The 17,069-nt window shown below is 45.4% G+C and overlaps 1 protein-coding gene across 2 annotated transcripts in view; it reads left to right on the forward strand.

Moving 5' to 3' along the window:
* LOC126517640 (uncharacterized) overlaps nucleotides 1–17,069 on the forward strand; it is a 258,981-nt gene that overhangs the window by 173,506 nt on the left and 68,406 nt on the right. For both annotated transcript variants that reach the window (XM_050167440.3, XM_055064479.2), the window contains exon 7: nucleotides 4,127–4,202. In XM_050167440.3, coding sequence (XP_050023397.2) covers nucleotides 4,127–4,202 — 76 coding nt within the window. The remainder of the gene's footprint in view (nucleotides 1–4,126; nucleotides 4,203–17,069) is intronic.

The following is a 17,069-nucleotide window of genomic DNA, read 5'->3' on the forward strand; positions in this document are numbered from 1 at the left end:
CATGCCTTCCTATTTTTTTTATTTTTAAGGTATAATAACCAACATATTTTTTCTATATTTTGTTAACCGCAAGTTCGTGCATAATAAAATAACTTGTAGCAAAAAAGTTCACATTAATGTTAGTGCAAGTAATTAATGAAGGGAAAATCAGACGTCCACCCGTTCGTAGCAATTGCTACAAAGGAAACTCATACGGGTTCCTGGAAAGAAAAGCCTCGCAGTTGAAGAAAAATTCGTCCTGGTCCGGGACTCGAACCCGGGACCACCGCCTTTCCGGGGCAGCCGCTCTAGCATCTGAGCTAACCAGGCTTTTTTTTTCTTTCTTTCATGGTATTTATTATAGTTGCATTCAACCAGACGTTCACCAGTTCTGCATTGTCAGAGAATGGAGGGCACAATAAAAGTCACACACAGAAAGGCAGCGTTCATACTGTGAGTAGAAACGTTCTTGTCACTTTAGAAGGGTGGCAAGGATAAGCACCTCACCAAAATAGGGTACCAGTCCGGTTGTACACCGAGTCCATCATAAACCTGCTTTAGGTGTAGTGTCATTTGGATGAAATTTGCCCTTGTAGGTACAACCCTTTCGGCGTTTCTGTCCATCATTCGCGTTTTCTACAAACTGTGCATTCCGATAACAAAAAACATATCGAAAGGTGCACTATTATCAGAGGTTGGCAGCAGGTATCGCACAGTATGAGCGTTAATTTCAAAGTCTTTCTTTAAAGTCCGTTGCAGGACATCCCAAAATAGGATGGCGTCAGTGCAGCTAATAAAACAATGTTCAATTGTCTCTGGTACATCACAAACGCGACAGTTAACAGAAGAGACAAAGATACCCTTTTTTTGTAGCCATGTTTTAACCGGTATGGTTTCACTATGAACTTTATAAAAGAATGTTTTGCAGCAAGGGGATAAATACATTTTGCGAACTCGCTTTAGCACATCGTGGCCTGGCAATTTAATGTATATTGATCGGTAAAGTGGAGGCGGAAATAGCATGGATAGTAAGTCTTTGTACAACGTTTTGCGCGACACAGAATACAAGTATTCAGTGGAAAACCGAACTGTCAGGAAACGAACCGCCAAGTAAACTTCTTGCATGAACCCCCGCAAGCATAAGCGCGAAGAAAAACTTGAAGAAACAACTAAATCAGGTAACGCATTAACAAGTGTGACTTGCATGTATGAACGAATTACAGGATGGGAAGTATCGCGAAAAAAGAAGAAACGAGACACTATCTGCTGCACATAAAGATGTACTAAGCCCAGCCCACCTTCACTAACAGGCCTAAAAATATTGTCTCGCCTCATGGGCTCAAAAGTTGAAGACCATACGAAGGTTGCAAAGATACGGTGAAAGCGTTGGATGTATAGCCTAGCACAATGGATAACTTGCAATACATAGAAAATTTTTGTTGCCAAGAACTTATTGCAGGCTTCGGCTTTCCCAAAAATAGAAAGTCGTTGTGGAACGAATGTCTGGGCGTAACTTTGTAGTACCGAAACCCGTTCTTTCCAATAGTGTGCGCTTAATTTATATGCGTCTAGCGGCACGCCAAGATACTTTGGCGGGACATCAGTCCACTTAACGCCTGCAAACTGTTCTGGTGTATAGCACCATGAGCCAAACCATAAGCCTAAACTTTTTGAGGAGTTCATTCGCGCTCCTGATACGCTGCCAAATTCTTCTATTTTCGATACTACTTTTTCAACACTGGACTTATCCGTGCAGAAGAACGCTAGATCGTCTGCATAAGCTAAGACTTTAACTTCATTACCCAGTATATTGAAGCCATGGATGTGACTCGACTGAATTACGCTTAAGCATAGCGGTTCCAGGTAAAGAGCGAATAGTAGTGGGGACATCGGGCATCCTTGTTTTACTGATGAGCAAATAGAAATGGGTTCGGAGAGTTGGCCATTAATAACTAAACGAGTAGTACAACATGTGTAGCAAAGCCTAACGCCTTTAAGCACAATGGAGCCAACATTGACATGCTCCAGAAGGGAAAAGAAATAGGAGTGAGTGACACGATCAAAAGCTTTAGCAAGGTCTACCTGGAGCATTGCAAGCTGCTCAGTGGAACCATAACAGTATTGAAGAAGGGTACGGGCGATATGTATGTTAGTTTGAATTGATCGGCCCCTGATTCCACACGTCTGATGGGAACCAATTAGAATTGACATCGCAAATTGCAATCTATTGGATAGAACTTTCGCAAAAATTTTGTAATCCGCGTTTGACAATGTGATTGGTCGATAGCCTTCTACGGAACGCAGTTTCTCTTTATCTGAACTTTTGGGAATGAAAACTGTGTGGGTTTTGCAAAAAGACTGCGGAAGGGCGTCAACCTCTAAACTTGTAATAAGAATATCCAATAATATGGGGCTGATAATTGATTTGAAAGCTTTGTAAAATTCACTTGATAGTCCATCGGGGCCGGGTGTTTTCGACAAAGGCAACTGATCAATAGCTAGCTCAATTTCTTGAATCGTAAGGCTACCACTGATGACTGCACAGTCATCATCCTGTAATGGTTTGACAAGAGATACAAAACTCTCTAAAACTTTTGCATCGTGATCGTCCGGAGGTGCACTAAACAACATAGTGTAGAAAGTTTCGAACTTAGAAATTATGTCATTAGTATTTGTTAGAAGACTACCTTCGGAGTATATTTCCGGAATTACTTTGGAAATACCGTGACGTCGCTCGCCAAGTAAAGCTTGGCGTGTTGGTTGCTCAGATTGCAGAGCACGCCTGTTTCGAGATCGAATTCGCGCACCTCTGTAACGTAGCGCGTCATACTTTTGTAACTCACATATAATGTTTTCTATGTCGACAATGTAAGTGCCTGGCATTTCGCATTCAATCTCATAAAGGCTACATAGGCTCTTAAGAAGCGTTTTTTCTTCATTCTTTCTATAGAATGATTTCACCGATCCAATTTCTATAGCCACTGTACGAACCTCTTGTTTAAAGAGTTCCCAAGCAGCAAATAATGGCAAGTCACTAGAAAGGGAATTGGTTAGAGCCATGCGCACGCGATTAATAAATTCCTGATCATTTAGGAGCTCAGAGTTAAGCTTCCAGAGTGCCCACTGTGGTCGGAAATTAGTTACAGATTTTTCACCAATGTTTGCGATAACCATACAATGATCAGAGAATGAAACGGGGATAGTAATGCAGGATAGTCCTCGAGAGAGGAGTGATGAAGAAACATAAATCCGATCTAGGCGGGCGTAGGAACGACCTTGAATTCTTGTATAAGAGCGAGCTCCCTGTCCCGACACTCCTACATCAACGAGCCCTGAATTTTCTATTATGTTAGACAAAACTTCACCACTCCGGTCCCGCTGAGGGTTAAAGCCGCTTCGATCGTTCGGATCACATACACAATTGAAATCTCCCATTAAAACAATGCAGCGATCACAGTCCAATAGACTAGACACAGTATCAAATAAAAGAGTTCGTTTTGCAGCGTCATTAAATGCATAGACGTTGACTATGCGCCATGGCACACCCTGCAACACAAAATCACAACATATATATCGACCTTCAGTGTCGACATGATAACTAAATGCTGAATAAAGTAGGCTCTTTTTCAGAAACAGGAAACAGCCCGCGGATAAACCAAGAGCGTGTGCTAACCAGGCGGCTAGCAGATGGTAGGGCGAAGTCGAGTTTGTCAACAACTCGAAGCAAAAGCAGGAGTTTGACGTAATGGTTCTGCGGAAACCAGGTGACGTCCACCGTTGCTGAACTGGGCTCCGCACTGCTGAAGATAAGGGGCAGAATCTGTAAAACAAGCCATGCGTGGTTATGCGCCATTGCCGCTGCCATGCTGCCACCCCCATATGGTGACCATTTGCTATTTCGCAATAGAACACATATTCAGGCAGCCTTGAACATACCTGCCTACTAAAAAATTCTTTCTAGAAAACAGATTCAAGCCATGCATATAGTGTCCTTGTTTTTGTGTTTGTGTGTGTCTGAAGGGGATGTTCTCTTGAAGGAGGGGTTGTCGCGCTACCATTTTACAAGCATTTTAAAGATTTTTACTACATCTAAAGATCATCTCTATTTGGCTAGTGCAATATTTCATTTGCAGGACCATATTTGCAGAAACAAAGAAATAAAAGTGACCGTCGTCCTTGGCACAACGAAGCGCCGGATCGTGCAGACCCTTCCACGAATGCTTGTAAGTGACCCATTTTTGTTTGAATTCAATTCATTCGGGGAACGTTTCGGCTAGTTGGTTCAACATCTTGAACTAGGCAACAGTGTGGTTGCTGTGCGTTTTCTCTGCGTCCTAGTCTTTCACGCTGTTCCCTAGCTATACTACAATTTATTCAGCCGGCACACAAAACTCTACAAGAAGATCCGTGTGAAATAACCTGACTGATATCTCCAAACTTTATATATTTCCTCACCAAAAGTAATTAAAAAAAGCTTCTTTATCAGCAATATACTAAAATTCAAAGAAAATTTCAACGACAAGCGTGCTCAGCGGCACTCTGTAAGTCAGTTTATTCTGAAGCTACTAAATTTACTCCGTGCAGAAGACTATTTTTATACTGGATGCTCAAAAGATCTAATTGCTCGGCTGCTAGGCAACATTCTGACTGGAAGTGATTTTCAGTAGAAGTGGAATATTTGCTTCATTCCATGTATCAGACAGAACTCGTAGCTTCCGTAAAGGAGTTCATTCGGTGATTTTTCTTAATTCAGTGGGTATGTGTATCAATAACATGAAGTCGCTAATGCAGTTTTATCTTATGTCTATTGTTATTCGTTAGAGAGCGGAAAGGAAAGGCACATTTGTTGGTTTGTGCATCTAAGTTCTAACTTTATTTCAAATAAATTGGCATTCAGTGATATAAACATATTCAGGCACAACAAAATGTTGTATAAGGACCATAGACTAATCATTGCCCTTAGGTTCTGCAATATTTTGCTGTCGTGCATTGACTGCAAATTACTGTTTATTTCATGGCACAATTTGTTTATGGTTTTAGGCATGTTCGTCACATTTTATTTGCTCTAAAGAAGAACCGCGATCGTAATTTCAACTCATAAAATCCTTTCCCATAACTTGCTCCTGTTTTTAAGCAATTTCATATCCTTTAATGAGAGCCATGTAGTGCAATATACGTGGCTCATATAACCCATGTTGCGGAAATCTCTCATTTGTTACCATTTAGAGCACTGAAAATTTACCCTCTTAAAATGTTGTACCGAAGCGATGCAAGCCGGTTTATACAAAGGATCCGTGAAGCTCCTTGCAGCTGCCAACCGTCCTCGGTATTTAGAGTGATCGCGGAAGCCCTCTTGCAAAATGAAGGTGAATTTCCTGTAATGCTCAGCTGTAATTTTCCTTCATGTAACGGCCCGCAAAGAGCCTACAGTATCGTAAATCAAAACCCGTGAAAAAAAAAAAAGACGCTCGCCGCTACTGCGTCCGTTTATCACGCCAGCGTTCTGGCAGTGAGCGTGCCGGGTCATCGAGTGAGATGTGCTCATATTTGCCTCAGCGCACGTAACACTGTTCTTGTTAATTCACTTAGTAGGTTAATGTTGACATCAGTTTATATAATGTCAATATGACAACCATCCATGATAATTTATATTTATGTATAATAATTTTCTATCGTAATGAATGTTTCGAATTCAGAGTCAAGCTGCACCTTTTTTCTTGTGCATGCAATGCTGTAAATTCAATGCGATGGGACTTGAATTTGTGATCTAAATTTCCTCTCGAAGATAATTTGAAAATTTGTTCTAGGTAATTGTATGCTAACTGATTAGGACATGAGGTGTATTAATTATGAGACGCTTGCAAGAGCTGAAAGCAACGAGTTTTGTTGTTAAAGGTATATCAGCACTTTACTTTCAGAGCACCAGTCTTGCATATTTGGAATAACAGAGGGTTAGATAACGTTATTAAAAGGACAATTGGCGGAATGCAGCGCTATACAGTCATCGGCTCATAATATGTATTTGTAGTAAAGTAGGCGTCTTGATATATTATTAGATACATTAAAAACAGAAGACCTACATAGGCCCTTGGGGAAACCCTACACTAGTAGTTTTGATGTTTGAGACATCATCAGAATAAATTACTATTCCACTAGCAAATAACTTTCAAACGTACGAGAGAAGGGCCATTTCCTCAGAATAAGTCAATGTTTCTAAAGAAAAACTGGTAAATTGCGTTCATTGTTTTAGTGAGCCCGAGAATGTTTACCCTATGAATAATTGTGTGAAAAGGCAGGGCCTAACTAAAATCATCGATGAGGAAAACGACGTCTACGGTTATACGTCTGCCTTAAAAGTAACAAGCAGTTTTTATTTTTTATTTTATTTACCATAGTGCGGTTAAAAGACCAAGCATGGGGGCGTAACAAAATTAGTTGAGAAAGGAAATTCGAAAAACGCAATAAACATGGTAATACGGTGGAAGACTGCATAATACATAATTATAATCAAAAGTCAGCATGACAGCGCAAAGTGCAAAGCATAGCCGAACAGACACACAATATGAAAATAAACACCGTAGTTCGTACTGTGTGGTCACACACAGAAAGGTACAGAGCTTTCAAAGCCAGGATTATCCCCATCACAAAATGATTCCAATGATAACGCATTCCATTCTTTTATGGTCAGAGGAAAAAAGCATACATTGAAAAATTTGTGCGCGCAAAGTAAGCTTCAATAGTATAAGCATGCGTCTGTCTAGTATGCCAAAAAATTCTGTGTACTAAGTAAGTTTCAGGTTTATTGTTACATTTACCAAAATATAGTGGGTCGAGGAATTTCAGCCTAGCGATTCCTCCTCGGTGTTGTAAAACAGGGATGTTATTACTTGCCATGAGCGTTGACGGCGAGTCATTTCTCTGATAAGCATTAAATATAGTATGCACCGCTTTTCCTTGCACCATCTCAAGTTGCTTAATATATTTATTGGGATATGGATCCGAAACGACACTAGCGTAATCTAAGTTAGGTCTTATAAATGCATTATAGGCCAGTAGATTTATTTTTGATGGAGCTATATTTAGTTTGGGCCTCAAGAAACAAAGCCTTTTAGAAGCGGATGAGCATGTTTTAGTAATATGACTTGTCCATGGGAAGCAGTTTGTAATTGTAATACCTAAATATTTATATTCATCAACCCCCGCCAGAGGGCAATTATCGAGAAAATACGTGAAATTAAATGGGCATTGTTCGTGTCTAATGCGCATGAAGACTTATTTATCACTGTTTAGTTTCATGGACCAATCCTTACACCACTTGGAAACCACACAGAGGTTAGATTGTAGGCATTCTTGATCACTAGGAGTGATAACGTTTTTAAAAAATATGCAATCATCTTCAAAAAGCTTTATATTTATTTTTGACGTCTCTGTGGAGGTAACAATGTCATTTACGTACACTAAAAAAAGAACAGGTCAACAAAACGCTACCTTGAGGGACCCCTGATGTTACAGGCAGAACGCCAGACGCGCAGTCACTCACTTGTACGTATTGTTTCCGATCACAAAGGTAGGAACGAATCCCGTTAACCAGGTTAACAAGTAGGCCTATGACTTGTCATTTAGAAATGTGTTTGCTATGCGCGACGAGGTCGAACGCCTTACTAAAATCCAAGAATATAGCATCAATTCCCGTATCAAGCGATGCGGCGAAATCGTTAATGGTTGTGACCAGTTGTGTTGTTGATCATTGTTTCCTAAAGCCGTGATAGAAAGGCGACAGATAATTATTTTCTTTAAGAAAGGAGGAGATGTAATGGTGTGACTATGTGTTCTAATAGCTTACATGTCGTGCAAGTTAAAAAATTAGGCCTGTAGTTTGCAACGCTCAGACGATCGCCTTTTTTTAAACACTGGCGCTACGCGTGTCGCACGCCAATCATCAGGAATAAAGAAATTTTTGAAGGAAAGACGGAAAACATATGTTAAAATTAAAACTGGTTCGGCATACCTACGCAAATATGTGTTCGGAATATTATCCGCACCAGCTGAGGATTTTTTTTTTCAGGTTTAGAGCAAACACAGTACACCTTAATATGTTATAAAATCTGGTTATATATTGCCACCTGGTGTTTTGAGCCAGCGTTGCGTGCGCAGCAAAAACGGTGATTGAAGACGACGAAGTCAAGGATCTTGCGCCAGCTGGTGAACCGTCCTCCTTGTGTCTGACATTTTCGTGTCTGGCTGCTGATACTGCTGCTTATTCTTGCCTTAGCGCGTGACAAACTGGTGGAGGTGCTGGGTAATCTAATCTATGCACCAAACCCCTCCGGGCAGCAGGAGCTCCAGCCCCGTACCGGTGGTTACGCCTGTACACCGCGCCAGCAGAAGGATCCGTGGACAAGCCCCTGAGTTTGGACTCCTCCCAGAGAAAATGGCAGCTCCGACCACCCCAACCGGTATGGAAGGCACAACGCCGATTCATTGTACGCTATTCAATCCGCGAACGCCGAATCCCTTCCACGGCGCCATACATGAGGACGTTGAAGATTGGCTGGTGCACTATGAACGTGTCGCCGCGTTCAACAAGTGGGATGACGCAGACAAGCTGAAAAATGTCTATTTCAGCCTTAACGATGGCGCACGTGTTTGGTACGAGAACCGTGCAGATGCCTTAACTTCATGGGCAGAATTCAAACGGCGGATTCTTGAGACGTATGCCAGCCCTGATCGCCGAGAGCGAGCTGAGCGTGATCTCCAGTCCCGCATACAAATGCCGAACGAGGGTGTCGCAATGTACGTCGAGGACATGACGCGTCTCTTTCGACGAGCCGACCCCAGCATGTCGGAAGAAAAGAAGGTGCGGTACCTGATGCGCGGAGTAAAAGAGCAGCTGTTCGGCGGTCTCGTGCGCAGTCCTCCCAAGACTGTGTCAGAATTTCTTTCCGAGGCCATCACCATGGAGCAGACTCTTCGCCAGCGGACACCATCATACGAACGTCAAGTGAACACTGCCTCACCTACGGACTTCTTCGGAGCTCTCGGGGGTCACGTCGATTTCTTTCGAGAGCTCATTCGTTCCGTGATCCGCGAAGAACTCCAGAAACTGTCGGTACCTTCACAGCCGACGCTCAGCTCCTTGTCCAGCGTTCTCCGTGACGAAGTCCAGCATGCGCTAAAAGAACCACCCTTCAATACAGAGGCTCGACCGCCAAGAAATGACAGCCCACATATGTCATATTCGCAAGCCTTGAGGCAACCTGCCCCACCTCCCTCCCCGCTTCGCGCCGCGCGCCCGGCCATGCTAGAGCCCGTCCAACCTGCCTCGTATTACCAGGACCACCGACAGGCCCCGAGGAAATCAGACGTATGGCGGGCACCTGATCGCCGTCCCCTTTGCTTTCACTGTGGCGAAGCTGGGCATGTCTACCGACAGTGCTCCTATCGAGAGCTCGGACTACGCGGATTCTCAGCGAACTCGCCGCGACCTAGGTTCGGCCAGCGTCCTCCTGAAATTGAAGAATACGTTGCCCAGCAGCGCGGATCTCCATCAGCTCGACACCAGTCACGCTCCCCTTCGCCGCGGCGGTTTTCTCCGACTCGCCGTACGTATTCAAGCGTGGTGCAGGGTCGGTCGCCCAGCCCACGACGGGAAAACTAACCACAGCGACCTTTGGGGGCGAGGCCGCTCAGTCTGGACGTGCTCAAGGACCCCTACTGACGCGTACACGAACCGACGATACATCGACGACGACAGTACCTACTGATTACAGAAAAAGAATTTCCTTGGACATTCCTGTACTGCTTGACGGTCGTGAATTGACTGCTTTAGTGGACACTGGAGCGGATTATTCTATAATCAGTGAAAAACTGGCCACCCTTCTGAAGAAAGTGACCACGCCTTGGAATCAAACGCCAGTTCGTACAGCTGGCGGGCACATCGTCACACCACTCGGCATGTGCACGGCACGAATACAGAGTCGCGGCTCTACGTTTGTTGCCAGTTTGAGCATTCTCCCCCAGTGCTCTCGAGACCTAATCATCGGCATGGACTTTCTCAGGGAGCACGGCGCTATCATCAACATTCGACAACGCCTCGTCACTTTCTCGACAAAAAGCGCCACAGCGACGACCAACACCATCCACCCTCGAGCACCTCTTCGTGTTATCGACGACGCTGTCACGTTACCACCGCGTGCAAGTGTCGTGGTTCAAGTGGCATGTGACAAGCTCATACACGGTGAAGCAGTCGTAGAAAGAAATCGCTCTCTCCTGCTTTCTCATGGTGTTTGCGTAGCAAGAAGCCTTGTCGATCTCCACGATGGCCACTGTGAGGTTCTTGTCACCAACTTCAGCTACGAACACCGGCACCTTTTCCCCGGTACTGTCATCGCCTACGCCGACCCGATCGCCGATGTCACTGAGTGTTTTGTTTCCGAGGCAATCGGCACTGCTGAAGCACCTCTACGCAACGTCGACATTAGTCCAACGCTTCCTGAAGAGAACAGACAACCCCTGCGCGAGCTGTTGCTTGAGTTCCACTCTTGCTTTGCACGGTCGTCGAAGGTACGTCAAACATCGATTACGAAACACCGTATCATCACCTATGACGACGTGCCCCCCATACGGCAACAGCCTTACCGTGTTTCCCCGACCGAACGACATGCTATTCAAACGCAGGTGAAGGAAATGCTTCAAGACGGCGTAATCCAGCCCTCATGCAGTCCCTGGTCATCGCCAGTCGTTCTTGTTAAAAAGAAAGATGGCACGCTTCGATTTTGTGTAGACTATCGGAAGCTAAACAACGTCACAAAGAAAGACGTGTACCCGTTGCCTCGTGTCGACGATTCTCTGGACAGGCTGAGGCACGCGAAGTATTTCTCCTCTATCGATCTGAAAAGTGGCTACTGGCAAATTGAAGTAGATGAGCGTGACCGCGAGAAAACTGCTTTCGTGACTCCTGACGGCCTTTACGAATTTAGAGTACTCCCTTTCGGCCTCTGTTCCGCTCCAGCCACATTCCAGCGAATGATGGATACCGTTCTCGCTGACCTCAAATGGAAAAGCTGCCTCGTCTATCTCGATGATGTCGTTGTCTTTTCGGAAACTTTTGACGAGCACCTTCGACGCCTTCGGAATGTACTCGAAGCCATTCGATCGGCTGACCTTACACTCAAGCCAGAGAAATGCCATTTCGGTTACGAGGAACTGAAGTTCCTTGGTCACGTCGTAAGCGCGGCAGGTGTTCGGCCTGATCCTGAGAAGACTGCTGCCGTAGCAGCTTTTCCCGCTCCAACCGATAAGAAAAGTGTGAGACGATTTTTGGGCTTGTGTGCATATTATCGACGCTTCATTGAAAATTTTTCAAAGATTGCAGATCCGCTATTTCGCCTTACGCGTGACGACACGCCATTCCTCTGGACTGATGCACAACAGACCGCCTTTACGGAGCTACAACGTCGCTTGTCTTCTCCTCCCGTGCTCAGTCATTTTGATGAGGATGCCGACACAGAAGTACGCACTGACGCCAGCAATATCGGTCTCGGAGCTATCCTGGTGCAACGACAAGACGGGACTGAACGAGTTATCGCCTACGCGAGCCGCACTCTGTCACGCGCAGAGTCCAATTATTCCACCACAGAGAAGGAGTGCCTCGCGGTTATTTGGGCTACCACAAAGTTTAGGCCGTATCTCTACGGGCGGCCATTTAAAGTTGTGACCGACCATCACGCTTTGTGCTGGTTGACCAACCTCCGAGACCCTTCTGGACGATTGGCACGTTGGAGTCTGCGACTCCAGGAATTTAACATCACCATCGTGTACAAGTCAGGCAGGAAACATGAAGATGCTGACACGTTATCACGGGCACCTGTTAAATCTCAGAATCCTGATGAGGAAGACGACAGCGCCTTTCTGGGAGCACTCAGCGGGCCGGATCTGCTCGCTAAACAGCGATCGGACGCTGAGTTAAGACCCGTCATCGATCACTTAGAAGGCGGCATCGCGTCCATTCCTCGCCCACTTTCGCGACAGTTGTCGTCATTTTGCCTACGAGGGGGCATCTTATACAAAAGAAACACAGGTTCCGGCGACAAACCACATCTGCTAGTAGTACCTCAAGCCCTTCGCGACGACATCCTATTAGCCTGCCACGACGAGCCAACATCTGGTCACTTGGGCTACTCAAGGACTCTGGACAGGGTACGGCAACTGTACTACTGGCCTAGACTGACTGCTTGCGTCAAACGCTACGTGAAAGGATGCCGTGAATGCCAGCGCCGCAAGTCACCACCCTTCAAGCCTGCAGGCCTTCTACAACCCATCGACCCTCCGCGTACGCCGTTTGATCAAGTTGGAATGGACCTTCTTGGACCATTTCCCTTGTCTTCCTCCGGCAATAAGTGGATCATTGTCGCAACTGACTACTTGACGCGTTACGCTGAGACGAAGGCACTACCACGCGGGACAGCATCTGAAGTTGCCCAGTTTTTTATGCATCACATTGTGCTTCGGCATGGCGCACCGTCATTCATCATCACTGACCGAGGGACGGCATTTACCGCAAAGCTTCTGGATGACATCTTCAAGCTGAGCTACACGAGTCATCGAAAGGCCACTGCATACCACCCTCAGACTAACGGCTTGACAGAAAGACTAAACAAAACACTGGCAGACATGCTCGCTATGTACGTGGATGTGCAGCACAAAACGTGGGACGAAATCCTGCCGTACGTAACGTTTGCGTACAACACTGCCACGCAGGAAACTACACGCTTCCCGCCATTCCGCCTCGTTTATGGTCGAGATGTCCAAACTATGCTACACGCCATGATGCCATATGAAGATACCGACCAGATCGACCAGTTAGCTCCTGACGTGGAGAAGTACATTCAGCGCGCCGAGGAAGCGCGTCAACTGGCCCGCGTGCACATAAGACAGCAGCAGTGTACCGATGCAATAAGGTACAATCTCCACCATCGACAAGTGACCTATGAGCCTGGTGACCAAGTTTGGGTTTGGACACCCATTAGACGGCGAGGCCTCAGCGAGAAACTCCTCAGCAAGTACTTCGGCCCATACACAGTACTAAGGCGTGTAAGCGACGTGAACTATGAAGTGATTCCAGACGGAGACCTGCCATCGCCCAAGCGCTGTTTACCACGCGCAGAGATTGTACATGTGGTCCGCCTCAAGCCGTATTTTACACGGTGAAGTGTACTAGTGAAACAACCTTCTTCTCTTCTGGTTTTTTTTTTCGCTGTCGTCGCGTCTTCCTCCAAAGAACTTTGAAGCGTTCTTTTTTTTTTTTGTTCCCGACCACAGAACACATTTTTCCGTGTGCATTTCCGTATGTGTGCTAGCGCGTCCCCCCCCCCCCCCTTTTTTTTGTTTTACCTAATTTGTCTAGTTTCCATGTACGTTTTGTGTTTGAGCATCGAGTCGATGCTCCATTGGGAGGGGGAATAATGCCACCTGGTGTTTTGAGCCAGCGTTGCGTGCCCAGCAAAAACGGTGATTGAAGACGACGAAGTCAAGGATCTTGCGCCAGCTGGTGAACCGTCCTCCTTGTGTCTGACATTTTCGTGTCTGGCTGCTGATACTGCTGCTTATTCTTGCCTTAGCGCGTGACAATATCAGACATTACTAAGAGTTATCATGCGTTGCCTCGTTCTCGAAAGTGGCAAATACGGAACAGTAGTGATGGTTAAACTACTCAACAATTTTTGGTTAATCATTCACGAGACATCCGTGAATGAATATTTCACGGGGTACAGCATTTGTCTCTTCTAGATATCGCCAGAATTTATCAGGGCTTTTTATCAAGAAGTCAGGCAATGATTTCATAAAATATCTAACTTCGGCGTCGGAAAGTTTAGTAACAAGCTTGTCTTTTAAATCAGTAATTATGCTAAGGGATTTCTTCTGTTCTTTATCTCGTTTTAGCCTACGGCGTAAATGGATCTCGTCCCTGGTCATCCGCGAATTGTTTTTGTTAGTACGAACATATTTGTCAGGAATGAACTTGTCAATGCAATAATGAAGTCTCTTTTGGAGCATCCGAGAGTGTCGTGACGCTGCCCATCATGTTATCACGAAAGTCTCACAAACGGTCCGTTATGGCGTGGTCGTCAGCTTTAGTAAAATCCTTAATTCGATTTTTTTTTCTAGTTTTTTCTGCGACTTTGTAACTCTTAGCGGAAAGGAGAGACACACCGCCTTATGATCCGATATGCCGTCAACCACAACGACAGTGTATGTAGATATGTCCTTACTAATAAAAATTAAATCAATTGTTGAACAGGCGCCAGCTACTTCTCAGATATACTATGCAACAGTTGTTTTAAATCACACATGATCATAATATCTACTAACGGGTTAGGGTCAGCATCAAACAATGAAGGGAGTTACGCCAATCAATGCAAGGAGTATAAAATCACCAGTGAGTATAGCCTTCTTATTAGTGAGAAACGCCATGTAATCGAATAGCTCAGACATGTGTTCAGGGGAAGCCAGAGGGGGTCTACACGCAGAACATAAAATAAAAGAATTGCCCCAGTAGTTAACCCGTCGGAAAAAACTTTCGTGACTATCTATTTCGTTCATAACAACACCAGACAATGGATTTTTTAAGACTATGGGTACGCCACCACCCCTAGTTGAGATCTCGAGGGAAAACGATATAGTTTGGAAGAGATAGAGCCGAATCACTAATGTTATCCTGTAACCAGGTTTCGGTAATTAATGTTATATTTGGCTCATGCTCAAGAAGATACTGTTCAAACTTTCCTACTTTATTTACGAGGCTTCGAGCATTGAAATTTAGTTTCCTTAAATGTTTTGTTTCCGCACGCGCACTACGTCAGCGTGGGACGCCCTGTTGTTTAGATAGTGCTACACGTTCGCTCTTAGCGCCGTCCCATAAAACCGTGAATAAGAGAGACACCCTTCTTATTCTCTCGATCATGGTTGCCCGAAGAAGCTTACGCACGTGCAGTATTTTGTGGCTGTAGTCGTCTTGGATGAAAATATTTGTTCTTTTAAGCTTGCTCGCATTTAGAATGACAGTTCCTTTTTCAGTGTAATCTTGGAAACAGGTAACTACTGGGCAGCGGCCTCCATGGCGGCCAAGACGGCGAATACGGGCTATAGATTTGCATTTGACTTCGAGGTTTCCCTGGAATACGTAATTAACACTTCTTCTGAAAGATGCGTCGCTTTCTTCGCTCTCTTCAAAAATGCCATAAACAATAACGTTCGACCTTCGACTGCAATCTTCGAGGTCGACAAGTTTTCTACTTTGTAATTCCCTATTGGAAGAACCACCGTCTTCCAGTGTGCTTTTCCAGCGCGCTTTTAGGCGCTGGGTCGCACTGGGTACGCTGGCACTCGCTGGGACTCACTGGGACACCAGTTAGAACGCTGGATAAGAGCTGGGTCACACTGGAAGAGACGCTGGTTCCACTGCCATGACGCTGGGGTGCACTGGTTTGTGCTGTACAGGCGCTGGTTCTCGCTCCAGTTCGCTGGTTCGCACTGGAAACTGCGCTGGTTGTGCTTATGCAGCGCTGGCTCCAATACGCAAGGACGAGCGCTGCTGAATATTAAATGCTTTATGCAACATTGCTTGATACTAGTCTGTTGTCCTAAATAACGCTATATCTTGGGGTTATAAAACCCTATTTCGTGTCGCAGCTTGGAATAGAGGTGCGTGAGCTGCCGTGTTTAGTCACTGACATTTGAAACTCAAGATCACTTTCGTTTTTTTTTTTTTTCATTTTCCCTTTTGACGGGGCGGATAGCTCAATCCTTGAACGAAACCACGTAAACGCAGAGGACGCCGAGTTTTTTAGTAGTTCGCACGTAACATATGACGGGGAGTCGTCGCCGTTGTTGCAGTCTTGTGGAGTGGACATGAAATGCAGAAGTCGTTCAGACGCGTGCGAACGGACCCCGAGTTTGAAGCCTATCGCTGACTGATATTATCGCTCTGATAACAAAGCTGAGGCGATTCGCGCGCTTACACTTTCCCCATTGTACTAAACAAAGTTCTGAGGCTCAAATACACACATTTTAGCTTTCGCCAGCTACCCGCGCCGAGATCGGTCCCCACCGAAGCTTAGGCCTAGCGTATCCGCCGAGTCTGTCCTCACGCTATCGGCGCGTCTAGGCTCAGGAATCAAGAAATCTAACAAGGATAAATCACTATATTTTAGCTTTTGCGTCGGTGTTCTTCAATAAAGATTTTTTTTTCATGTCTACAGTGCCAGCAAAAGAAGCGATGGCCGCTGATGTGACGCGTCATAAGCACAGGTATACGTGCTATCGCCGAAGGCTTTCAGCACTAGCCTGCGCTTCTCTGACGAAGATATATGACTAGAAACGCGTGTTGACTGAAAGGCATCACTGAACTAAGGAGACGTTGCATATCCTTTGCGTGAAGAACAAGAAACGGCTATCGAAATCGGCAGTAACAGCCCATACACCGTCCCGTGTCGGCGTTTCATTTAGGACTTTTTTTCGAAGTTAAGATAGCAATCGCAAGTGAAAATCGATGTTGTGGCACTTCGAAGCATACTGCTGAATACGGACAGCAACATTTTCTTTCTGGTACAGGCGTGAGTTTTAGTTGCTGGGTGATAGCGCATCAACCATGTCTGTACGATACGTAGCTATGCGAAACGAACTGCTTCTCGGCTTTGACGTTGCGAATTATCCGTTTATTTTTGTCTGCTGGCGTGGCGTAGCGGTAAAGTGCAGGACTTGGGATCTGTAGCTCCGACGATCGAATCCTGGTCGTGGCAGTTTTATTTTTACGTGTTCTTTCAATTTTTATTGCAGTAAAACCCTCTTTGTTGCTTTCTGTACTCAAAAAAATATATATACGGTGTCCAGGTATCGCAAATTTAACGCGCTAGAGCTTTTTTTCGAACGAGTAGCGAGTGCCTCCCAATACGCCGCGCCTTCTTAGCGCCCCAGCATCCAGCGCGCTGCACTGGGCCCATAATCCGGCGCACTGGGTCCCAGTGGCACTGGGTTTTGCAATAAAGTAAGGTTAGCGTATTCTGAAGGGACACAGACGATGATTGAAGCGC

The sequence above is a fragment of the Dermacentor andersoni genome, chromosome 11 (assembly GCF_023375885.2).
Source record: "Dermacentor andersoni chromosome 11, qqDerAnde1_hic_scaffold, whole genome shotgun sequence".
Taxonomy (NCBI): Eukaryota; Metazoa; Arthropoda; class Arachnida; order Ixodida; family Ixodidae; genus Dermacentor; species Dermacentor andersoni.